The 26,314-nt window shown below is 37.4% G+C and overlaps 2 protein-coding genes across 3 annotated transcripts; both read left to right on the forward strand.

Annotated features, from left to right (window-relative positions):
• Positions 1-176: 176 nt before the first annotated feature.
• LOC114150060 (guanine nucleotide-binding protein subunit alpha-11-like) lies at positions 177-14,060 on the forward strand. Of its 2 annotated transcripts, none has more exons than XM_028026252.1 (8): positions 177-509; positions 632-788; positions 2,810-2,994; positions 6,707-6,861; positions 7,074-7,202; positions 10,917-11,046; positions 11,553-11,706; positions 12,611-14,060. In XM_028026252.1, the coding sequence occupies exons 2-8, from the start codon at positions 653-655 to the stop codon at positions 12,799-12,801; spliced, it is 1,080 nt and encodes a 359-aa protein (XP_027882053.1). In that variant the 5' UTR covers positions 177-509; positions 632-652; the 3' UTR covers positions 12,802-14,060. The 2 variants fall into 2 exon arrangements, with proteins under 2 accessions (XP_027882053.1, XP_027882054.1); XM_028026253.1 differs by having other exon boundaries at positions 177-393.
• A 4,521-nt stretch (positions 14,061-18,581) lies between these two features.
• On the forward strand, positions 18,582-26,171 carry LOC114150063 (guanine nucleotide-binding protein subunit alpha-14-like). Its single transcript, XM_028026256.1, has 7 exons — positions 18,582-18,885; positions 19,968-20,152; positions 21,605-21,759; positions 22,531-22,659; positions 23,217-23,346; positions 23,453-23,606; positions 25,110-26,171. The coding sequence occupies exons 1-7, from the start codon at positions 18,774-18,776 to the stop codon at positions 25,298-25,300; spliced, it is 1,056 nt and encodes a 351-aa protein (XP_027882057.1). The 5' UTR covers positions 18,582-18,773; the 3' UTR covers positions 25,301-26,171.
• The last annotated feature ends 143 nt before the right edge of the window (positions 26,172-26,314 follow it).

Consider the following 26,314-nt stretch of genomic DNA (forward strand, 5'->3'; position numbering starts at 1 on the left):
CTATAGGGGAGTACGGTATATGTAAGGAGATAAATTATGATAAAAGGTGAAGCGTCTGCCTGTTGCTCTGTTAAGTGCATCCGTTGCTATCTGGCTAGCACCGGAAATGTGTTCTCCTATAATGTAATATTGAAAGCCCACACGGTTTCCCATCACAGCACAGCCCTCTGTCACATGGTTTAGTTAGTTGGGTTTCATCCAAGATACCAGCAGGTCGGGAACTGAACGCACAGAATAACGGCAGCTACAGAAAAGTCAGAACCTGGACAGGCGGATATTATCATTATTTTTTCAATTCCACAATCTATTTTTCTTTCTCTTTCAAAACGTTTTAAAGAGGAGGGGGAGAAATCCAGCATAATAAGCCCGCCACGCCCGGAGCTCTGCTATAGGGTTTGTAAAGACTCGCTACGCAAAAGTTGTTACACAAACTTATGTTTCCTCTTCACTAGAGAGGAACTTAACAGTTGTTCTCGCACTTCCTCAAATTGCCTTGCTCTTGCTTCCAGGTCAGAATAAGAGTGTTTTGAAGTTACTCAAATGAGACATTCGGCGGTCTAAAATGATGCAGATTTAAAGGTGCGCGGCGCTCTCCGTTCCTCACTTTTGCTGTGCGTGTCTGCCATGTAAGGTGAAGCGTTCTCCTGGAGCAATGACGCTGAGCTCCATGGGGACCTGCTGCCTCAGTCCAGAGGCCAAAGAAGCTCGGAGGATCAACGCTGAGATTGAGAAGCAGCTCCGCAAGGACAAGAAGGATTCCCAACGCGAGTTTAAGCTCCTACTGCTGGGTGAGGGACGAAAACCGCGGTCTAATAACCTCTGGCTATAAACATATGATTAGGAGTTGGGAGAGATATTCGCCAGTCCCCCCCCCCCCTCTCAAAGTTTCATTAAGCTTACTGATTTATGGTAAAAACACTGCTTTTTATTCAATATTTCTACGAGATAACTCAGGGTTTTGACATTTGTATTTCATAGGTAATCCTCATGCAACGACAACCGCAACATTGTGTGATTTGCACGCAGTGTTCATCTATCTCACGGTTGAATCATGTAAATTGCACCAAAACGCAAAGTCCACATTCGCTATTGTGTAAAAGGGAGTGCAGTAAAAGTACAGTAGCAAGAAATTATATTAAATTATATTCACTTTAAAATGAGCAAATAAACTGTTCATGTTTCACAATATTCAATCAAATACTGATGGCAAACATTGACTGCTGAGGGAAAACTGGTTTAAAGACTAACGCAATGTAAAGTCTGAGGCTGTTCTAAGGCGGAAAACAAAAAAACCCCAAAAACAATCATATACCAACCACTTTCATGATTGCTTGTTAATGAAAAATGAAGGAATAATCAGCCAATCAACAGCTCAGTGCTCTGATAAATCTAGATGAGGCGAAGAAGACTTGACAAAGTTCAAACTGCGCATAAGAGTCCAGAAGAAAAGGGATTTAGTTGACATTGAACGTGTTTCAGAAACTGCTGCTTTGCGGGCTTCACGTACAAAATATCTCTCCTGTTCTTATGATCCGTAAAAGAGAAAATATCTATCAAACAACAGTTGTGTGGACTAAGATGTCTTGCTGATTTCACACGTCAGAGCAGTTCTAGAGGCACAGAAGTGGCTCAAATAATGACTCATTAGATCCCTGGATCTAATGAGTCAAGGTTTACCATCTCTAAACCTTGTAACAGCTAGGCTAAGGAGGCGGTACCGGTATGCCATCATTGTCAGAAAAGAACAGGAAATTAAAGCAACAATTCACACAGGCTAACTAAAACTGGGCAATACCAGATTGGAGGAGCATTTGATTTAATCTCAATTTCGGGTTTAGTGTCAGAATATGGGGTAAACATGAGAGCAGTGGATCCATCCAGCCTGTAACCAGGGTTTAGACTGGTGTACTGGTGTGGGGGATGTTTTCTTGGAACATTTTAGGCGCCTCTGTACCATCTGAGTATCGTTTAAACATCACAACAGTATTTATGCGCTCTTTGTGAAGCACTTAGTGGTTTTTATATTTAGAAACAGCCATATAAATAACATTTACTTGCTTACTTAGAGTGTACCTGTTTGTTGGGGGCTACTTGCAGCAGTATAACACGCCGTGTTACAAAGCTCAGAGCACCTCAAACTGTTACAAAAAGGCCATCGCAGTCACTAAATCTAAATCCAATAAAAACATCGCTGTGATAGTGTTGGAACGGGACATTCGCATTATGGTTGTGCAGCTGACAAATCTGGATCAGCTGTGTGACGCTATCATGTCAACATGATGCTCTCTGAGGAATGTTTCAGACACCTTATTCAGTCTTTGGCGGCTATAATCTTTCCAAGAAATGAAATCAGCAATGCTGTGAACATGCTGAAAGGCATTTCGCAAAGACTGACTCATGCAGAACCTGTTCCCGTTACTTCAAATTCAAGACAGCGCATGATTTTGAGGAAGTCTCGCCTTGATTAGATGTCATCTACATTACAGTTTGACTTTGACTGACAATTTATGTGCTGGTCATAAGTGTAATCTGTAGATTTAGACTCATCAGCTACAAATAAAAAGTGCTGCTTCTTCAAGGTTTCACAATGATGTCAGCAATACCTTCATAGTGTGAACAAACAGAGGAAGTAATAGAAACAAATACAACCAAAATGTATGTGTTTAAGGTAAACAGTTTCATTGCTGTTTAGAGGTGAAACTTCTTGTTTTTGTAAAGACCACAGGCGGCATTATGGTTTTAAGATGTCTTGTTCTTCCAAGTTTTAAAATGAGATGATCTCGTTTCCGTTGCTTCTGTTGGTGGCCAGGTACTGGTGAAAGTGGGAAGAGTACTTTCATCAAACAGATGAGGATCATCCACGGCCGTGGATACTCTGAGGAGGACAGGAAAGGCTTCACCGGACTGATTTATGAGAACATCTTCACAGCAATGCAGGCCATGATCCAAGCCATGAGCACATTACAGATCTCTTATAAGTATAAGCACAACCAGGTAGGCCTGACAGCTTTTTCTTCCTTTTTTTTTTTTCCTTCTTCGTTTCATTGTTGCTTCAGTCAAACAAAGTGAGAAAAGAGGGTTTACTCCACACCGCTTCAGAGAGGTATTCGCAAGGTTTACTTACAGAGCATGCAAAAGGCGCATTACAGTCTGCAACACACCCCAGAAAAGCACTTCTGGTAATTTTCAACAGTGTTTAGGCTTGCAATGTTGCTGCCAGTGAATTTTGTCTGCTTGCAAAGCAGGCTGTCTCTCAGGTGAACGCATGGTGGAACACGGCAGGCCTGCTAAGGGCAGACAATTCCCTATTAATCCCACAGGAATTTGCACCTGTCACGCCGATGACAGGAGCACATTAGTCTCTTAAATTTGCTGGCTCACAGAAGTATACAACAGTTAAAAACAGCGAGAGTTTCAGGTCGGGACGAGAGGCAGACACAAGGCGTTGAGTCTGAGTCAGCTTTTGACTTGTAAGGGGATGGAGATCTGTGCTGGCTCAGAGGACTGAGGATGAATTTGTAACCCAGGAATAACATATTAGTTTAAATGTGATGATGGTGAAAAGTAAGTACACTTAATCACAACCACAGTCAAACTGGAGTGAATTCAACTTAAAAATTGAATTGCTAGTAGAGACATTAATTGGGCATTCAAACTATTGCAGGAAAGATGACCTCCTGTACTGCACTTTGTTTTTGTGCTGTCGAGTAAATGTCTGACTGAACGCATGCTGCTGTCCAACTTCTCTTTTATCTGTGCTGTGTAGAAGATGTGCAGCAGTTTCCACTCCACTTTAGCAGCCTGCTCAACATTTATTTTGCTTCTATTAGCTACAGAGACTCAAACACTGTATCTAGTAGAGAGGGAGAGAAAGCGACATTTTTTATGATCTCCGTTTGTTTATTTGAGTCTCTGGTTCTGATGTTGTTGCCTTAATTTTATTTTATTTTTTCGATAAAGCTGAAGATTAGGTAACTGCTACCACTTCATGCCTCAAAACGGTTGAATGTTTAACTGTACTTTGCAATGGATACACTGCAACTGAGGAATCTTCATACAGGAAGCTGTCAAAGGGAGACTAATAGGGCTGTTGCATTAATTACATGATCCATTTATCATCTGATGTGCATCGCCTTGCAGAGGTATTCACACACTTTGTGGTTTTGCATTTTGCTACAGCACAACCACAATCTTTTAGGTATTTGGTTGTGATTCCATGTGATAGAGCAACACAAATTGTGAAGTAAATACATTTTTAAAATAAATAAAATACTTAAATTGAGGTGTGGATTGCACTCGCTTACTTTTACGTGTTATTTATTTATGGTATGTTTATGTATTTTGGATATTTAAAATATCCACAATATTATCGCAGTGATTTCTGGGACTATTAATCAAAGCATATTTGTGTCTTACAATGGTCCAGTCAAAGTCCAGACGGAGCTCCAGTTGAAAATCTGTGGCAAAACTTAGAATCGGTGTTCAGAGACACTTGTCTTTCAATCTGACAGAGCTTGAGGTATTTTGCAAAGAAAAACAAAAGGTTTAGTTTCTGGATGTACAATGTTGTTATCAACATACACCAAACATATTCACATCTGTAATTGTACCAGCAGGTGTTTTGCAAGGCATTGGCTCAGATCGGCTGAATAAAAACACAGGTTACAGTTTTGTCAGATTTTTATTGCTTAAAAAGTTAAAGATAGATCTTTTTTTCCACTTCACACAAATGCACTACTTTGTTTTTGTCTGTCTCATAAAACCCATGCGAATAACACTGTGTTTGATGGTTGTAGCGTGGAAAAATGCGTAATGTTTCCAGGTGTGAATACTTTTTGCAAGGCACAAAAACATGACTGGCTTCCAGAATTGTTTTGAACCTGTCAGCAGTAAAGGAAAGTAGTTGTAAAAGAGGTAGTTTGGACAAAACTAAAAAAGTTTTCCAGTTGCATTGTTTTGGGAAATATGATTCCAGCAGGAAAATGTTGCACAGCATCCGAATCGTTATGGTGGGAATACCCGGCTCTCAGCTGGGAGCTTCCACCTTCAGCCTTTTTTACCATGTTTTCTCATCAAGCTTATAGCAGGAAGGAAGCCCTTCATTTGGGCTGGTTCATTACAAACCAGCAGGAAACATGATAAAAATCATTGAGACAATGTTTTTAAAACGGCTCCTGGAGCTACATTTAATGAGTGCTGATAAAATCTGAACGCAGCAGCTGTCACTTTGGCTGGAAATTCTTCATACTTGCCAGCTTGCTTTTGTTTAAATTTGAGGCTGAACGTTTTGGAGTATTGGAGGATGTAAAACACCAAATACCAGTGTTAATAACGTAGACTGTGCACGATATATCAAGCATAACACATCAATATTTAAATAAACGGCAAAGCAGCGATATTCTCCCGCAAATTCTTACAAATAACTTAATTAACTGCAGTGTAGGCAGAGAAAGGATCCAATAAACAGCTCTGTAATGGTTTTTGTTTGATGAAAGTTAATGATGGTTTAATCAGCTTGTTCAGTTTATTTACAGTGGACTAAGATGCATTACCTAACAATGGCATTTTGCTCAGATTAGCGGCTTGTGGCAGGAACACTACTAGAAGGACCGGTTCAAATCCGCCGCTTTATGAATCATGGATAACATGTTTGTCGTGACACATTACACATCGAGGCAGCTGGGAATGTTTCCTGATGGAGATGTAGTCGTAAACAAGCGTGCCTGAATGTAAACGGACTGTAGTGGTTCGCCATAAATGATCACCGAGCCGCTCCAACCCTAAGTAGATTATTGGTGAAAGCTTACTCTGAAGGTCTGCAGCTGAAGAACTTCAAACAGGAAGTGGAAGAACCAATTTTCAGGCTTAATGTGAAAGCTAAAGGTGCTGCACTGACTTTACATTATTGTTAAAAGTTCAGAAAGGTTCTGACGAGCTAAAAGTTGTTCCACTGCGTCGCTGCTTGTCTTCATTTTAGACTCAAAAATCACATTGTTTAAAAATATATGTATATTTTTTTATTGTTCTGGTTGTTATTTAGCACTCGGTTTTAAGTGTATTTAGGTGACTATTTTTCTCTCTAGATTTATAGCTTTAGTCGTTTCAATATATTTCTGGCTTGTAAAGCAGCTTAGGAAATATTGTCATTTTGAAAGTACAAGTAAACAAAGATATAGATTAAGCCACAAGCTGCAGTGTATTTTAATAAGATTTAATGTGGTAGAACAGCAGAGTGGTCTAGATAATTTTGAAGCAGAAGCAAACTGATAATTTTATTTACAGATAAAATCTGAAAAATGAGATTCGGTTTTGTTTTCATCCTGTTAACTCTGACACATCCACAAATAAAATCTGGTCCAACCAATTCCCCTCAGAATTTACTGAATCAGTAAATTAATATAATTAATTAGAGTTTGATTGTGTGAAATTTAATCTCATTATTAATCCAATTTTTCTACATAAGTCTCAGAGGTTTGTTGTAGAACATATTTGACCAAACAGCATCATGAGATCAAGGGACAGAGCAGACAAGTCAGGGATAAAGTTATGGATGAATCTAAAGCAGAGATCTGCAGCTCAGGAAGAAGAATTTGTGAAATGGAAAACTCATTCGTTCTCAGTTTGCAATGATGGCGTTCTTGTTGCAAAGTTGTATTTTACAACATGATCTTTGCAAATCAAACTGACTTTACATTCTGTGGCTCAGGAAAATGCCGTCTTGGTCATTGGCGTTGATGTGGAAAGTGTGAAAACATTAACAAACCCATACGTGGAGGCCTTGGAGAGCCTGTGGAATGATCCGGGAATTCAGGAATGCTACACTCGGCGGAGGGAATACCAGCTCTCAGACTCGGCTAAATAGTGAGTGTAAACAGACTAATAACTTCTTAAACGTTGTCAAATAGTTTACTGTGCTTAATTCTTCAGTATTCTCAGAAAAAAACAGTCTGATAATAATTCCTTTTTTAGTTTTTACCAAATGTCTTAGAAGCAAATACTGAGAATTCAGTTTTCAATAAATAATTCAATTCTAATTTTTTTTTAAACTCTGCAATATCTCCCATTGCCTTCAGCTATCTCAGTGACTTGGCTCGAATTGCTGATTCTGCTTATCTGCCAACCCAGCAAGATATCCTAAGGGTCAGAGTGCCTACAACAGGAATAATAGAGTATCCCTTTGACCTGGAGAATGTGGTGTTCAGGTGAGTTTTATTATTTTTGTTCATGCTTCTCTGGGTCTCTTGCTGCTGCAATATCACAGGTAGAACATCTGGTTTGCTGAGGCAATTATTGATAACAAAAAGTTTTATTGGAATATTTGTTGGGAATCAAAAAAAGCACATACAGTAGTTCATTTATTTTGTTATTTTTGTCACATATTTTAGGTTTCTCTAGTTATGTCATTTCAAATAAATAAAAACAGTTGGTGCAAATGGTGGATGAAGTTTGTTAACACTATAGAGACTACTTAAAGAAGAAGAATCACATTTTGGAAAAGAGCGACAGAGATCAACAATCGGGACTGATGAACAATGTTGTGCACTTTGTTGCTTTGTTGCTGTTGTTCTTATCGGCTTCCTCCATTTCTATCTGGTAATACCCAGATTTTAGGTCCAGCACCGAGAACCATTTAGAGCCTGCCAGTGCAGTAAACGCATCTTCTAGCTTCGGAAGAGCATAAGCATCTTTAATAGTTTGTATGTTGAGTTTCCGATAATCAATACAGAGACGTACAGAGCCATTTTTCTTACGAACCACCATAATGGGTGAGGCAAATGGAGACTCTGATTCACGGATTACTCCAGACTCAAACAATTCTTGCAGATGCTTTCTCACAGCATCAACATCCTGTGGATGTATAGGGCGTGGTCTTTGTTTAAATGGTGTAGGGTCAGACAATCTTATCTGATGTTTCACTTTGTCTGTTCGACCAAAATCAAGGTCGTGTTTGGCAAAGACCTCTGGTATGTTGTTGAGCTTTGAAATGATCCGACTTTTCCATTGTGGTGTTAAAGATGATTCTCCAAAATTGTATTGAAGCTGAGTTGTTAATGGCTCTACAGATTCATGGATTTTAACACTGTGCTCTTTTGAGATAACAGACTGGAACACAGCAATCTCTGCAATGACTGCTCTTGCGGGGATGATGATGGAATGGTCTGACTCATTAGTTACCACAACTGGCAAATTACAAGGCCGATGTTGAGGTATATTAATGAGACATGTATTAACCATAAGTCCCCCAGGCAGACAGGAAGAGGCTGGGTATTCAACAACAACCACCTTCTCTTCCCTCAGTAACCGTGTGGTCAAACATCCCTCAAGGACAACAGTTTGGCCAGATAATATAGTTTGTGGTTGGTCAGGCTGCAGAGTTAGGACAACTGGATGTTCAGTTGTGGTTTGAGTATGCCTGTGCTGCAAAATTTTCAGGACAGTTTGATACCCAAAGGCTGTGGGTTTAAAAGTAGTAGCCTGACTCTCAAGGTGCTTCTTGTAAGCAATGTCAAGGGTATTTGTGCCTACTAGTAAAAGTGGATGTGTGGTCTTGGTGTCTGGGACCACCAAAGCTAGGGTATCCACGTCAATTAGTGAGCCAAGAAATTCAGGTGGAAAAGTCAAATTTAATTCAATGTACCCCAGGTATGGCACATTTTGGCCATTAGCACCCTCAACTTCCAACAGATTGTTCAAAGGCATAATTTCATGATCAAAAAGGTGCATATTATAAAATGAATGGGGAAACTTGTATGGGCAACATCTATTTCACTCTTACTCAAAAATGCAGGTCTGTTGAATGAATTAATATCTTACACAGACCACACTGGAAGTGTCGTTCTACAGATCAGTGCTCCCTGACTCTTTGCTCGGTTATTTTATTTTTCTCTCTTTTTTTCTTCATCCAAGCATTCCCTCTAAAAAACTCTACTCCTAAAAAGTATTCTTGGCTGCAGATAATTGATCTGTTCTGTATTGGAGTACTTTAGTCTGGGTTAATGGGGGGATTTGACATCCAAACTTACACACAACACAGCGAAGGACCACATGTTTTAACTCAATGACGTTTACCTGTCCAGAGTTGACACACGGCTCTGGTGCTTGAATTTTTGAAACTCATTCCCTGCAGCAGCTCTAATATTGAAGGGCAGCTCTGTTTGTGCAGCCTACATTCACTTTGGCTTCAAATAACAGCCAACTGGCAGACAATGGAGACAGCACTGACTCCACCATTTCCTGTAAACTAGCATTCTATATAATCATCCTTCTACACAGCAGGTTGACAAATTTTTTTCATGGCCGTGATCCACTAATCATTGCAGCTCTGTCTTTGACTGGGTACATTTTCTCTGCATTGTTTCAGGCACGACTTCATTATCGAGGCTTTCCCGAAATTCTTTAGAGGCATTCTCATCTTTGTTTGGGAAAACGTCTGCCTTTAAAGAAAGTAATTTAAAATTATATCTTTCATTATTCCGGCATTGAAAAAATTTTGGTAGTCTTAACTGACCTAAAACAGGTAGCTTAGTATTGTCCCATTATGCCAGGGAGGAAAAGAGGTTGCTACCACACACTAAAAAGTTAATACAGTGGGTTTTTGGCAAAGTACTACTCTGTGTCTGGGAATGTCATACATTACAAAAAACAAAAAAAAAAACACTCAAAATGCGAGGCACATTGTTGACACATTAGGAGTGATTGCTTACGCTTTTCCTGTTGTCATATTTGCATGATTTCCAATTAGTCAGACTGCAGGAAATACCTGATTACTGCTTTGAATACGACGACCAAACAGAACATGGATCTCATTGCACAGTAGCAGTGAAGATGTTTTAAAGCCCTCATGTAATAGTTACATGGTAAATGAAACTTTGACGAGTCTGTATTTGCATGGAAAGCACTGCAGTTCACACGCACTCCATCACTGGGATAGTTGTGGGGTATTATTAGTAGTAGGAAACATTTTAAGAAACATAGAAGCTCAATTTGCATTTGATTTGTTATTCGGTCCAGATTCCTAAACTCTTTAGGTTGAGGCGTGTTTGAAATCAGCAAACAAGCTAAATGTGTGGATGCGCTCCTGGTAACATTTGGATAAACGTCTTATAGCTGCAGAAAAACCATCCACTTTTTGTGTGGATATTTGGACCACTCATCAGAAATAGTAGAGCTTATATAAATTGGTTTCTCGGCATGCACCTGGCTTTTCAGCATAGTTTAAACATTTTTAATAGAGTTGGGGTCTAAATGTGAAGTCAGGAAGAATGCATTAGATGAATAATGCTGGTCTGTTTTATTCATTCTGGGGCCAGTTTTAATTATTGGGCTTTACATGATAAAAACGTAGCACAATAAACAAACGAACAACATTACATTATGTTACATTATGGTGGCCATATAAAGAGAATTAAGGAAAAGTCGCGTGTTCGGAAAACCCTGTTGTGTTCCTATTTCACCAATCTTATTTGCTGAGAATAGGCGAAGTTGAAGAATGAACATGTAGTTCTGCAAATTTATGTTCATTATACACTTCATTTATTTTTGCGACTCAACAATGCCACTAGCAGTGTGAGTGCCAAATAATGACGCTACTACCACCATGCTTGGCAGCTGGTTTATTGTTTGAAAACGTCACCTTGACTTCTTCATACGTAGTTTTTGCCAATGTGGCCAAACGGTTTCATTGTTCTTGTCCTTAAGCTCTGCTGCAGATCTAATTGGCACTCGAGGGAGTTGACTTTGCAGCAAGACGTTCACGCCTGCTCAGCGCTTTTTTGACCACATCCCTAGCTCTCCTCTCAAGCATTTATTTTATCATCTCCTTAACATGCAATCTGTAGAAGTGTGATAGCATCACGATGTTTTCTTTTTAATCGTTAATCTGTGTTTTTCTTTATGGCTTTAACCTTTCTCCTCAGGATGGTGGATGTGGGTGGCCAGCGTTCTGAAAGGAGAAAGTGGATCCACTGCTTTGAGAAAGTCACGTCCATCATGTTCCTGGTGGCGCTCAGCGAGTACGATCAGGTCCTCGCCGAGTCCAACCATGAGGTGAGAGACAGACTGCTGCTGCTGCCGCCGCTGCCTACAAAATAAAACTTTTTTCTTTCACACAGTGTCTTATTATTTGTGTGCATGGGGGATGTGAAAGAGGCTCACTTTGGGATGATAAAAAAAAAATCCTTTTAAGGGACACAAAGGGAGATTGTTCCCTTTGTTTAAAGCCAAACGTGTTAGGTGGAAATGATGACCCAGATTTCTCAAGTCCGACACCAGCTTGATGCCTCTCTCCCTTCTCCGCTCTCTCTCTCTGTCTCTCTGTTTCTCTCTTTCTGTTTCTCTTTGGTCACGCTCAAAAACCTCCTCTCAATGTTCCTTTGTGGCTGTGCATAAGGTTGACCTGCAGGGGGAGCCCTTTAGTCACTCTGCTCTGTGGAAAACAGTTTTCTGTGATGAATCTGGCAGGAAGCTGAATTTGCTCACACCCTTTGCCGCTGAATTACGACTCTCGGGTTTTTCTCCTAATATTTTCACTCTTGCTCATATGCTTCCCACAGAATCGGATGGAGGAGAGCATGGCCTTGTTCGAGACAATCATAAAATATGAATGGTTCAGCGAATCCTCGATCATTCTGTTTCTCAACAAGATGGATCTATTGAAGGAAAAAATCACGTATTCACATTTGGTGGACTACTTCCCAGAGTTTAAGGGTAAGGGCTAACATGTTAAAAGTATGGCATCCTACACACCTATTGGCCCCCTTCACATGTGTAAAAAGCCTCGTAATACCACAATGTTTCACTTTATTACTTTAATTTAAGTACATTTAAGTGGGGGGGAGGATATTTCAAATGAAGGAACATCATTTTTTTCACACAGAATTTGAGTTTTGAGACATTTCAGAATTGAAACTCTGAAGAAAGTCTGTCCTTCTGTAACAAATGTAAACTGTGGAGTCAGGAATCCATAAGTGGGATTTTAATTTGGAACAATAAGACTAATTTTGAGCCTTTTATATTGAGCTAAAATCAAATATAATTGTAATGTATTATAATTATATGATTATTTTAATCATAATTGGAATTCTAATGACTTACAATCATAATTCTAATTAGCTGTACTATAAGTAATAAAAATAATCATATAACACTGGCAGCATCACTCCAGGTTGGTGGCTTGAAAACATAAGATTCTGAAAAAACCACCTAGTGCCCATGTGGTGTATGTGGTATCAAGAACTCTTTGAAATGGCGGGAGTTTTTATATGAAAAAATATGTTGCCCTTTACAAAAAAAACAGAAAAAGAGTGCAGACAGACTTTTCAATAAACACTCATCCCAGGTACGAGCAAGAGAGATTGTGCAAGGAGGGATGGACAAAGATCCAAATGATTTTTTAAAAAGTTAAAGATTAGATTTCTCTACCATTCGGTAAGATTAGTTTAAGGCTTTTTTGACACATCTTTACCAGGGAACACCCTTTCTAAGAAATGATTCTTATGCACCTGCAATTGTCACCTTACATCTATTTCATAATAAGTTAACTGAGGTGAAATCAACAGTTTTGCTCTACAAATGTATACTAAACAAATGTCCTGCTGGACCCCTCTCTCAGGTCCCCAGCAGGATGCTGAGGCAGGACAAAAGTTCATCCTGGACATGTTCCTCAGTCTCAATGTGAATGATGAGAAAACGATCTACCCCCACTTCACGTGCGCCACGGACACAGAGAACATCCAAATTGTCTTCAAGGACGTGAAGCACTACATCATGCACTTAAACCTGAGAGAACACAACCTGATGTGAGCGCCTGGCGCTCCTGCTGTAATTTAATCGTCACAGCGCAGCCCCCCCCCCAGACTGGGAGGGCTCTGCAGCATCTCCGTCCGCCACCGCCGCCGCTCCTGCTGTTCCTGCTGTTTCACACTTTAATCCAAAACAGGAAATTGAAGCGCTTCAGAGCTTGTCATCGAATGACTGTACAGCCGATGCATTTCAAATTTTCTTGTTAGACTCTGTAAGTGGATGTCTTCGGCTATTACAAAGTGTGACCTGCCAATTAAAGTGCTGGCTTTCAGCGGAGTCTAATATAGCGTGCACTCTGAAATTTATCGAGCGCTATGTGGACATTTTAGAGCGGTGGAAATGCACACTGGCAGATTAATAGGGGGGAAACATATTTTACTGGCTTCGGATGCCTCGGAGGAATTGTGATGTAGTAGATCTTCCATCAGGGAGGCTGTGGGACTGGATGCTCTGTGAAGACCAGCATCACTAAAGTGGTGTTTGTCTTTAGATTTGAGTTTGAAGCTTAGATTAGGGCTTGACTAAAAAGGAACAGGTCAGGGAGAACACGAACAACACCATTCATGTAAAAGAGCACAGTGCATGTTGCTGCATGAGCTTCAGTTAGTGAGATCTTGATCAGCACTTTGGATCTGCCTGTGGTGACTTTGCTAAAGAAAACTTTTTTGGGGAGCATCCATGTTTTATGTTTGGTGGGGGGATTAAAAGGGATATCCAGCATTTTGGAGTCAATTTACTGGGTAGTAAAAAAATCACATTCCTTCAGGGACTGAAGTCTTTAAAGTAGTATCATTTCCTTAATTTGATTAGATTTTGCACGTACTGTATAATATGGTGATGCTTTGGTTTGAATTGGTTTTATTTTGGTGAGCATTAAAGTCAGTGTTAAAAGGTGAAATCCTAAAGTGAAAATTATTTTGATCAAATATATCAAAGAGAAAGTACTTATGTTTACACAACCGTGTTCTTCTTAACAATAACAGTGTGAGGTAGAATAAGATAGTTTCCTTCTCTGTACTTTTCTTTTTGTTGTCTGGTATTAAATAAGACTAAACTAGTCCTGTTCAGATAAAATCTTTAAATATTGTACAGATAACTTAAATCAATATTCATGGTTGTGTTCCCTGTGTAAAATATTACACTTTTTTAGTATAGAAGGTGGTAAAGTAGTTTTAAAAAGTGTGAATACTGTTATAAAATGGAGTCCTTTTGACAAAATCTTTAATAAAAAGAAAACTCCAACCCATTTGAAAAATACAGTTCAATTACTTTTCTTTTTTTCTATAAAAGCTCAGAAAGGTTTGAAACTTTAGTCATTTTATTGACTGTACAGACATTGAGTTTTAGAGCACCAGATGTGGCAGGTGTTTCCTCAGTGCGTCTGTCCAGGACAGATGTCAATTAGGTTTACCTGCTAACAGAACATGCAATGGAGAGACAACTTGATGAGTTAAACACAACCAATAATTTACGTGAGACTATGGATCTAAAAGAGGTTGCAATACTGTACACTGCACGACAGCTGCAGTAGAATTTATTTATTTTGATTAACAACATCAATGTGATGGCCGAACAACATCAGACTCTCAGCATAAAGCATAAACAAGACTGCATCATGTACTTCATTCAGCAGACGTTCCTAACAAACCACAACACCGCTATAAAAACATCTTCCAGTACTTTAATCGGCAACTATTTTCTGAATTATATTTATATGTGGGCCAAAAAAATACTGTTCTTTACTACTTCACTTGAAGCTTCATAATTCTGTTTACATTAATAATGTGACTAATATATTTTGATCAGTTATATATATATATATATATATATATATATATATATATATATATATATATATATACATATCCCTTTTATACCTATGTAAAAGGAACCAAATGAAGAAAATAACTGACAGAAACATATATGTTCACACATAAGAGAAATCCCTCTCTGTTGAGGGCTGTAATTGCAATAATGTAATTAAAAGCTATGATGTGGCTACTGCTCTGTCTCTGCCCACATGACATAACTCCTCTGATTTCTCACCAATAGTTGTGATCGACAGCCAATTTGATAAGTGTGAGAGACTCCATACAGCTCGAGTGTAACTCAAAGAACAGGTGGAGCAATTATGATCAGGTTCTGCAAACTCATTTACAAAAATGTGTGTACAAAATGCCAGACCTGCTTCTGTCAGAACAGCTGGTTGTGAAGCATCAGTAGATAGATTCAGTTTTCCTACTCAGCGGATTTGATTGACAGAGGATCTGTCAAGTTGAGGAACGATCGATTGCTGTTCGAATTTTCAATTTGAACAGCAAGAGAAAAAAGCACCTGACAGGGCTGCGCGTTGTTGTTTATTTTATTCTAGGGTTTCCTTTGAGTTGTTGCAGCAACGGGACGCTCACTAGGCAACGACACATGTGGCTAATGCCCAGAGTTGGTCCTGATTGGGGTTATTAACCATTTGAAAATATCTTCTGGGCTCAAGCTTTGACTTCCTGGCTGATGTCTGGATATGTTGCTTCAGGATTTGCATATAATGTTCTTTCGTCCTGAGGTCTTTTATTTTGTGCAGTGCAAAATGGCAGCCTGTGGCAAAACACCCCTAAAACATGACGCGGCCACCCATGTCCTTAAAAGTTAAAATTGTGTTCTCAGGCATTTTTCTGTTATGCTCTAATACTTCAATATTAATTTAATAAGGAGACAGAACATGTCTTCAAAAACATTGGTAATTTTCCTTGAGGGCATTTACAAACTGATCTGGCTTTCTATGTGGCTAACTTCTTCCTTTCTAAGTGGCCTTTCAACCATGTTGCTACATGACTTGTTCTGCCAGGATTTTCACAAAGACTTTTGCTTTTGTTCTGTGGTTGATTTGCACGTTTTGGACTGGACAGATTTTTCTTGCAAAACAAGCTCCTTCAGCTCTTCAAACATTTTATTCGCAAGTACAAATTTTTGAACATATCTGGAAATTGTACCTGTGAATGCACCAATTCTTTTCCTTATATTTCAAAATATGTCCACAGATTTGGCTCTTGTTAACTCGAGGGTCGTGAATTAAAATGCAGCCTCTAACCACAGGGCTTTCCCAAGTTGCTTAAAAGGATAGCAGATAATTTCAGTAAATGTAACTGACCTTAAGTCGTCTTAATATTAAAGTGTAAGAAAAAATGGTCTTTTGTCTTTATGCAGAATATACGTAAATGTCTGATTTCAAAATGTATTTTTTTTTCATATTTTTATTTAAGTTTGCAAATTTGACAAAAAAATTAAATAAAAAGTTTTGGGTCATTTTGTCAAGTATACAATCTTTATATATTTGATAGATAAAGATGATTTACTTCTGTACACTGCCGGTTTGTCTTCCTGGCTGCATCCTCTGCTCATCTGGAGTCGTGCTCTTCCTGAAATCCTCCGCTGTGATGCATCCATCTGGCTGGAGCTCTCAGGAGGAGGACCATATTTTTAGGCCTGTAAACAGAGACCTATACTGTGCCAAAGAACCATTATTTTCAGGGGACAAACACTTAAAGTGCTGTAGCAGTTATGCTCCTCTTGTAAGGGCATTTAAAAGCAGTGCTTCCCAAAGTGGGAATCGTAAACTATATAGAGAATTAGAGGATTTTTAAATAATAGAAATCAAATACCTGAATTTGATGATAAAACTATTTTAAACATTTTGTGAAAGCAGTTCTTATCTCCTTGGGTTTAAGCTAACAGCTTTCCTGTGCTTGCTGAAGAAACGCAGCTTCGCAGCAGGATGCTGGCGCTAAACTATTCCTCCAGGGATGGTGATTTCAGGGAGATGTGCAATGTTAGTTTTCCTCCACATAAAACATTTTTGATGTAGAATTTTTTTTTTAAATTTATTTTATCTAATCAGAGCATCCTTTTCCAAATGTTTGTTGTGTTCATTATAAGGTTTTTGTCAAACTCATAAGCTTATCAAAAACCTCGACTGACAGCCACAGTACACCATTGTAAAAATGTCTTGCATTTTATTTGCATATTAAAATGCTGCTTTAATTAGATAAAACTCCAGCATATGCAAGTGAATCTGTAGCATGGCTAATTATTCTTCAGGGATGCAGGTTGCAACTGATGTTTATTATACATCAAAACGTATTGTGGCATCTCGCTAAATAATCTCGATAAGTAAAATAATCATTTAAAAACGTGATTTTTAGTTACTAATGTTATTTTTGTCCAAACAAAATTAGTTTGATGCAAGTGTAACCAAACCAAAGTACAAGTGTGAAAGCAATTTAGTGCCTATAAAAAAAAATTAAAAGAAAAATAAAAAGTTTATAAAAGCTGTCGGCTCAAATCCTGAACCAAAATTTAATAGGCTAGCAATTAAGTTTATTTATTTATTTATTTTGCTATTTCTAAGACACTCTGTCAAAGTCAGCAGGGTTTGGAAGATGTTTGCTTGTTAAATAAGTACAACCACTATCGTTGACAACCAATGCTTGGTGATAAATAAACTTGGGTTGCTATGGGCCTCGTGTTCTTTGACTGACCAGATGAATCCTTTTGCAGAAGGTAAGTTTGCTAATAACGCATGTAATTTGTAATATATGAAATATTGTAACAACGTGAATCAATTCAAATGAATGTCAAAGACTCATCCATCCTTAATAGTAAGCCATTACGGTGAAATGTGGCTGTTTTATTTGATTATAGGTTCTACAGAATGACTTACATCTGTTTTAATCAATATTATGTGTGTAATAGAAATGCCTGTGTCTGTTTACTGCTTATCAGCTCTTGTCCCGATTCTCTCTTTCAATTCTAGTGTTGCTGCAAATTGTCAACCAACTCTTTGTTCTAATTTATCTTCACTATGTTGAACTGTAAGTGTGAATTCTACCATTTCCTTCATAATGAGTTATAGGATGAGGACACATTTATTTTAATGAGGAAAAGTTGTTTATGGAATAAATAAAAATGACTATGTTTGCTGTCATAACTCATTAAATTGTACAAAGAAAAGAAAAAAAATGAATGTTATACTTTTGAACATTATGCATACCTAAACAAACTCTACTAACATTTTAGTGACTCCATGGTGATAGTATAATAGCAGCTTTACATTATTTCATTTCAACAAGTTTCTATTATTTAATTTTGCAAATAAATAGTATGTAACAATCAAAAATTTAAGAGTTCACGTCTATTAGTGAATATCAATGTATATTTTCTTGGGCCAGTGAGGTTTTCCGACTCTGATGTAAGACAGCAAAAACCGTTCACTTAAAAAAAAAATGTTTGGAAAGTAGGGATTTGAAATTAGTTTCCTTGAAGTCATGTTACAAATTCAATTACTCATCATTCAGAAGAATGGCTTCTGGAGAGTTCTGAAAACTATACCAACTAAATTAGAGTTTAGTATTTGGTTCATTTCGACTATTTTTATTGGCAAAATGTCATTGTCATTATACTTCTTTGAACTCTGGACCATTTTTTACTTTTTTAAAATTCATCAGGTTACATTTAACTAGGCTGAAATGACAAAGACCTACATTTACAGTAGAGCCCATGTCAATGGGTTGACATCATACACAGAACAAGTCATTCTAGGTGTGCCTTTCCTGTCATGCTCTTAATGAAAGTGAATAATTATTAATAATTACTATGCTTGGCTGTGTTTTCTCTATCTTCTTCAACACATCTTTGTTAAAGAAGCATTCTCTATCCCAGTAGTTCTGCTTGCCTACAGATTTTTCTAAACGCGGGTTGAAAAAAATAGACAGTTAGCAGTTACAGCCTTTCCTTTCAGTCACAGTCCGCCACCTGCATGGCATGCAAAATGTAGCAAAACTGGAAAAGTGACTTGTGACAGTCAGCCTGTTCTGAGATGTTTCTTGCTTGGCAGGTATGAAGAAACATCAATATGCCTTCAGTTCACTTTTCACCTCCTTCACAGTTTGACAAACCGCAGTTGACCAACTTGGTCAACAATGTTGAAGTGCTGCAAGTTGTCTCCGGAGGAACGCATGAGCAGAGAAATAGAAAAAGAGCTTAAAAGGGACAAAAAAGAACTGAAAAAGGAAGTGAAGCTGCTGCTTTTAGGTAAGATTTTAGAAATAATCTCTATCAGTTTTCAGACATTTTGCCATGGCCTGGCTTTAAGCTCACATTATTGAATCGGACACTGTTTTTACTGTTAATCGGATACATTCTGTTAATGTTTATGCATTTTTTTAATTTGATCATAACATAAGTTGCCAACTTTTCAACTCTCAATTGCTATATCTACCTAGATCCTTGTTTATCTGTTAAAAACCTCTTCACACACACCCCCACACGCACACACATCCCCACGCCCGCGCACCCCCCCACATTTGTGTGTGTTTTAGTCAGCTGTCAGAGCATCAAGTTTAGACTCATCAATGGTTTCTGGTTTAGGAGTTTCCTGTGGTGCATTTTATCAAAAGTTTTTGTCTTTGAGAAATGAATCTGCCTCCTGGTGCCTGAATTTGGAATCTTTTTTTTATTATTCTAGTTTTAGTGTCAACATCTGCTGATATTATTGATATTACTGAACAGATATTGTTTGCATATTTTCTAAAGATAAGGAAGATAGAAATTTGCTGTTTGCATTTGGATTGTGATATCAAATCATATACAGATTAGGCAAAACAATATGACCACCTGTCTGATAGTGCCCTCCCTTTCCCTTCCAAAACAACTCTGCTCCACTTAGGCTGCAACTGCATTTCACTTGACTTCCTTCTTGATGGTAAGATGGATTTTGCCAAATAGAATCTGGGAAGAAAAAAATGTTAGGGGCTGCAAAAGTCTCTGACGTAACAACCACTGACACACATTAAAATAACTCAATAAAAACCTACTTCTAAATCCAATCGAGAATCTTTGGTGAGGGTTGAAAATTGTTTCCATTTAATCTGACTGAGTTGAGCAATTTTGAAAAGAAAAAAAACAGGCAGGATTTCAGTCTTTTTGTACATTCTGCACCTGCAGTTTTTGCTTGAGACAAAACCATCCATCTTTACTTTAGATACATTGAAAATCTGATAAAAACATTCTTGCTTTTTTCCTAAATTAAGTCCAGTAGTGATGTATTGATGTCATTTATTTTGTCATACATTTCATTCTTTGCTTTGCTTTTAATACTTTGGACATTTTCCTAGGCACTGGTGAAAGCGGGAAGAGCACCTTTGTCAAACAGATGAGGATCATCCATGGCAGTGGATACAATGAATCTGAAAGGAAAGGTTTTACCAAGCTGGTGTGTCAGAATATCATCACAGCCATCCAGGCTCTAATTGACGCCATGGGGACTCTGAATATAGACTTTGTTGATGACGAAAATATCGTAAGAGACTTTTCATAATGTGCTGTCTGATGTTTTAGGATCTTTTGTTGGACAAAGAACAAGAGAAAATGACAGAAAAAGTGACTCAGGAAAAAAATAAATGTAACAATTTGTTACACATTGTCTGAACGTTTTCCATCACTGATAAGATGCCATCTCCTTACAGAGATTACTTGCGAATGGTTGTGTTACTGTTTCATAATTTACCTTCTTCAATGATGATGCAGTCTATCACTACATCCATATTTATCTTTCCTGAGAAAATCCATTTCACATCTTCCTTTTATATTATTTCCAAAGAATTGGCAGAGGTGAAATAATTTGACTGAAACAAAATTTACCTTTCTTTTTTATCAAAAAGTTAACATTAGGTCCTGTCAGCATCACAACAAAATAGACAGACAATGATTATCCTTTATTCAACTTGCTTAATCTTATTTTTTTCCATTTGTTCACCCCAATTCCAAACCTTGTAGGATCTTTATGAGAAAATTTACATTGCTTGTTATTGTAAAAAGCTTTGTTAAGTAATTTACATTAATTCAAACTGCGCATTGCTGAGACTTGGACAAATTCCAAATTATCGTTAAATGTGCCCAGAGGGAAAAGTGAATTAGTTCAACTGTTTAATGGACTCCAGTGCATTCTTTTAAATAATATTTTACTGTCATGGAGAGACTTCAGGTCAATTCTTGACTTTAAACATAGATTGTGAGAATTCCCCGTTTTAAAAGTTCTTCTCTGTGCTTGGCATGCAGTCAGGCAGTCACACTCATATTGTGTCATTATCTGCTATCTTGTGGGGATATATTATTGAGCAAATGTATGTTTTTGGCCTTGTTTAAAATTTTGTGTAAAGTGATATAATTTATAAAGTCTAAAGCTTTTGAAAAATGATGCCTGCATCATCAGTCTGCTGACATTTCTAGTACTGATTCTGCCCCCCTAGCAGATCCCAGCAGGATATATATATATATATCAAGCCTGGAAAAGGTTCTCCAGAATTTTTCCACAAACTTTAATGGTTTTCAGTGCATTACAGTCTGCTTATCACCTTTTTGTACAAGTCAGTTAAAAGTTATTCAGATCCACATTTTATTTCTCAGTAACCTCTTTCTCTTTCTGTATGGTGATGATCTGGTCAGAGATATTTATCATTTAAAGTTTTGGACCCAATATTTAATCTTTTTTTTTTTATCTTACAAATTTGCAAGGAAAATACTGAAGTTGAAAAATGAAAAAGAGCCATCAGCGTCAGTTGATGAACTGGCTTGTGCGATATATAGAATTACCATTTTACAATTAATCTGTTAACCTATTCATCACTCTGCTTAAGAGGGAGGCTCAGTTGAACATGTTGACAAAATTTTTTCAGTGGATTTTGAAGGTTTAATCTAAAAAATTGGTTTCGATTGACTCCATTCTGGATGTCTTTTTGCTTGTTTGTTTCAGAGCTATGCAGACAAACTGAGCCCAATGGAATCAACCGAGGTGTATAGGTTAAATTCCTGGCAGGTGGATGCAATAAAGCGAGTATGGAGCGACCTCGGGGTGCAAGAGTGTTATGACCGGAGGAGGGAGTTCCAGCTGTCAGACTCCGCTAAATAGTGAGCTTTTTCATTCTTACAGTACTCTTTAGCATTTATGAGATAGGATTGATTCTGTGTAATTTTTGTTGCGTGCATATATATTTAATTTTACAGTAGGGTTGTTAAAAACACACCTACAAGTGTATTTTAAAGTGACAGCTCAAACACCCTAATTCTTTGTGTGACAAAATAAGTCTATGAAGATGGATTAGTTGATAACACGAATAAACATAGAAAGTACGTGTTTTTTTCCGTGCGTGCGTCGGTGTGTATGTGTGTGTGTGTTTTATTTATCTTCTCAAATCGCCATTGGCTGAAATGTCAGATGGCTCACACTGAGTCATGCTCCACTGGAAATTTATTCCTCTTAAAGGGGAGTTTTTCATTTCCACCATCGCCACATGCATTCTCAATATGAGTGACTCAGTTTAGGAAGCAGTCCCGTCTTGATATATGCTCATCCCAGAGTGAATAAAACACTGATCTTGAACTTTGATTCTGCCTGTATGATTGACTTTTTTCTTTTTGTAAAGTGCCTTGAAATTATATTTGTTGTGAATTGGCACTGTGAGAATAAATGGATTTGAATTGAATTGGTGCAACATCTGAAATGGTAGAAAACTAATGATAAGACATATTGAAGAAAGTTAGAATAAAGACTGTCTTTATATCAAGTGTACATAAATGGTTTCACCAAGTGTCCTTTATAAATTAGCTTGAAAAACATTCTGCTTTAGATTGTCATGTCAGCAAATTTTACCAGATGTTTTTTTTTTTCTTACGTTTTAGTTATCTGAGTGACATAGACAGAATCACGGCCCCAGATTATGTTCCCACTCTGCAGGACATCTTGAGGGTCAAAGTTCACACCTCGGGAATTATAGAATACCCGTTTCCCATGAAACCAGTCATATTCAGGTATGATCCACCTTAACTACCTGTAAAGGTTTATATATACAGTACAGACCAAAAGTTTGGACACACCTTTTAATTCAATGAGTTTCCTTTATTTTCATGACTATTAACAGTGTAGATTCACACTGAAGGCATCAAAACTATGAATAACACATGTGGAAATATGCACTAAACAAAAAAGTGTAAAACAACTGAAAATAGCCCTTATATTCTAGTTTCTTCAAAGTAGCAACCTTTTGCTGTGATTACTGCTTTGCACACTCTACATTTTCTTGATGAGCTTCAAGAGGTAGTCACCTGAAATGTTTTTCACTTCATAGGTGTTGCCCTGTCAGGTTAATAAGTGGGATTTCTTGCCTTATAAATAGTCATGAAAATAAAGAAAACACATTGAATTAGAAAGGTGTGTCCAAACTTTTGGTCTGTACTGTATATATATATATATATTTAAGAAGATAAAACTGTTCTTTTAGTACTGGAAAAACAGTTTTATCTTCTGAAATAAAACTATGCAAGATATGAAGTGAATATATTTAAAAGCAACATTTCTTTGTTTTCAGGATGGTGGATGTGGGTGGCCAGCGTTCACAAAGGAAGAAATGGATCCACTGCTTTGAAAATGTCACCTCCATCATATTCCTGGGAGCCCTCAACGAATACGATCAAGTCCTGTACGAAAGTCAGACAGATGTATGTTCTGATCCAATGTTGTCTCTATCCTTTTTCTATGGTTTTGCAGCTTAAAATGGCTTTGTTTTTAAATTTAGTTGTAATTTTACCTATCTGCCTTTTTTAGAACCGACTGAGAGAGAGCCTCGCCCTGTTCAAGACTCTCATTTCATCCAATTGGTTTAAGAAGTCCTCCACTATCCTCTTTTTGAACAAAACAGACCTGCTGCAGGAGAAAATCAAAACATCACATTTGGCAACTTACTTCCCAAAGTACAAAGGTAAATTAAGGAATCGCTCTACATTTCTACAGTGCAGATCCGTGTTTTTATCTGTTCCTTTGAATTTCAGGCAAATTTAAAACTACAAGTCCAACAAATAATACAACACAAATAAATAGTAATGTTATTATTTTTTACAAAAACATCAGGGGATGAAGCATAGATTAATAAATAACTAATAACTATTCTGGTTGATTACAAATTAATCAAAATGAGATTGGAAATAACATTATAATAATATTATTATTTCATGATATTTTTGCTAAATAAATTCATAGATTTCAGTTTTTCTTTACTGGTGTCATTATCTTGTGACGTATAAATAAATCAAACTACTACAGAACAAACATATATCTTACTCTACAGTCAGTCTCAACATTATGAAAATGTATAAAATATTAATGTCATTCCTGATGCATCTGTTCACCGTCTCCGTACGATTTTAATTCTCCAAGATCCCAGTCGACACAGGAATCAGTGAGATTATAACAAGGATTTCTTACTTTCCAACAAACACCTTTTGGTTATGTTTTGGATTTTACAAATACTGTACAATTGATTTATTTATTTATTTTGTATGTGACAAGAAAGAACACACACTGCACCAGGTAATTCCTCAGTCAGAGTCAGAATTAGCATTACGGCATGCACAAACAAGAAATGTGACAGCGGACAGACGTCTTATTTCTTCTGCCACCTCCCACTTTCTAGCTTGAATGAATTAATGAATAAACTTTTGTTTAGTTTTGTGTGTGGTTTTAAGGACTACTTGGTGGCTCATTTGGTATCCATGTTGCCTTGCAGCATTAAGGTCCTGACAACATTCCATGCATGTCCTCAGTCACCTGTTGCAATTGACGTGGTTTCCAAAGATTGAAAGCTTATTACGATTGGATGTAATAGACGATACTCAACTGCAGTTCTTTATAACTAAGATTGAATTAGAACCTGTGAAATTAGGATTTTGCATATTTCTAAATGAATACGGTGAATTGAGCTAAAATGAATGAAATTGATGCACTTCAGACAGAAATTAGACATCCTCGTTCACATAACCTACATCATTTATTTGACTTTTGCAATTTTTTCATTCATTCGGTTTTTGTTAAATTAAGTAAAAAAACCCAAAAAAAACCCCAACACATTTATTGATTTTACATTGATTTGTACAGAAAATCCTTTAAGGCACAAAGTCTTACTGCCAACTTATGTTAAAAAACATTGATAAAGTAAAATAATTAAATGCACATAATGTAATATAGAAAATATATGTGTGCTGAATCAATGACTTAAAGTGAAAGAAAACACTACTTCACCAATGATGATAGATCAAGGTAACTTCATAGTTCGTTTAACAAAAATAATTATCTCTTTAAACACCTGTGAGGGAAACACTGACAGTCACATGTTGAATACACAATATAATTTGGCATTCTGTGTTGGCTTCATGATTTGTAAGTGATACGTTATTCGTGCTGATTCTGACCGCTCTCGTTCTCACAGGGCCTCAATATGATGCTGAATCGGCAAAACACTTCATCCATCAGATGTACAGCAAGCTTCACAAAGGGCAGGATAAACCCCTCTACACGCACTTCACCTGTGCCACAGACACTGAAAACATCCGGTTTGTCTTCAAATCAGTGGAAGACACAATCTTAGAAGAACATTTAAATCATTTGGGAGTTTTATAAACCAGAACCGCTCTGCGACAGACTGGCGACCTGTCCAGGTTGTACCAGCCTCTCGCCCGGAACGTTAGCTGGAGATAGACACCAGCGCCCATCCTGACCCCTCTAGGGACAAGGGTGTTAGGAAATGGATGGATGGATAAACCAGAACCAAGTTATAATGCTTCACAGAGAACATCCATGCTGTCTTCAAACCAGTCAAAACCAATTTTCCATGAACTGCTGCCTTTTTTAAGCCCCAGAATGAAAGAGGTTGTTGGTTATTTGGATCATAACATCCTGGGGATGATTACATATTCCAGAAATTTCAATGAATATTTTATTGAGGAAGAATGCCACATGTCCTGGCTTACAGCTTTGAGAGGCGGAAATTAAAAATAGCTCTCCAAGCATTAGATTATACTAATGCTAATGTTAATGTGTTGAGTAAAGTAAATAGTTTTGCTCCCATTATCTTCATTGCATGTTTTAAATTGTGTTAAAGTGTATCTGCTTGTTGACACTTTAGATTGTACATTTCAAAAAATGCTATTTATGTTTTGACATGATTCTTGCAAAAGACTGTTCAGAAGCTGTTCTAGCTGCTACACTTGGAAGAAATATAGATTTTGTCTTTTGTTTGCCTGTTATTTTTTTTCTGTCCATTAAAGTGTAAATATGAAAGCAGTTACTCACAATGACAAGACTGCATGCAGTTTATCATAGCTTTGTTTTTCTTTATATCTTTGCCAGATTTAGATTTAAATTATTAGTTTGTGTCTGATATGAAATTAAATTGTTTAATAAAACATATAAAATGTTTTTTTTATGTAGAATCTAATAAAAAAAGAGAATGTCTGTTAGTACAATAAAAAGTATATTCCCTTCTCAGTCATTAACGGACAAATCTTAACTTGTGAGTAACTTGTGATTTTGCAGTTTTGGAAAACCCTCCCAGGAAAGTACAACAAAGCCGCTTTGACAAAAGAAAAGAACTTGAACAACATGTCTTCGTTGGCCTTAAGCACAGTCTGAATC

Source organism: Xiphophorus couchianus, chromosome 8 (genome assembly GCF_001444195.1).
Source record: "Xiphophorus couchianus chromosome 8, X_couchianus-1.0, whole genome shotgun sequence".
NCBI lineage: Eukaryota > Metazoa > Chordata > Actinopteri > Cyprinodontiformes > Poeciliidae > Xiphophorus > Xiphophorus couchianus.

What these genes read in the sequence shown, in the direction of transcription:
- LOC114150063 (XM_028026256.1), top strand. Translation starts at nt 18,774, where the DNA reads ATGTTGAAGTGCTGCAAGTTGTCTCCGGAGGAACGCATGAGCAGAGAA. An exon ending in AGTGAAGCTGCTGCTTTTAG is followed by an intron (nt 18,886 to 19,967) that starts GTAAGATTTTAG and finishes ACATTTTCCTAG; the next exon opens with GCACTGGTGAAAGCGGGAAG. An exon ending in TGTACGAAAGTCAGACAGAT is followed by an intron (nt 23,347 to 23,452) that starts GTATGTTCTGAT and finishes TGCCTTTTTTAG; the next exon opens with AACCGACTGAGAGAGAGCCT.
- LOC114150060 (XM_028026252.1), top strand. Translation starts at nt 653, where the DNA reads ATGACGCTGAGCTCCATGGGGACCTGCTGCCTCAGTCCAGAGGCCAAA. An exon ending in GTTTAAGCTCCTACTGCTGG is followed by an intron (nt 789 to 2,809) that starts GTGAGGGACGAA and finishes GTTGGTGGCCAG; the next exon opens with GTACTGGTGAAAGTGGGAAG. An exon ending in CTCTCAGACTCGGCTAAATA is followed by an intron (nt 6,862 to 7,073) that starts GTGAGTGTAAAC and finishes CATTGCCTTCAG; the next exon opens with CTATCTCAGTGACTTGGCTC.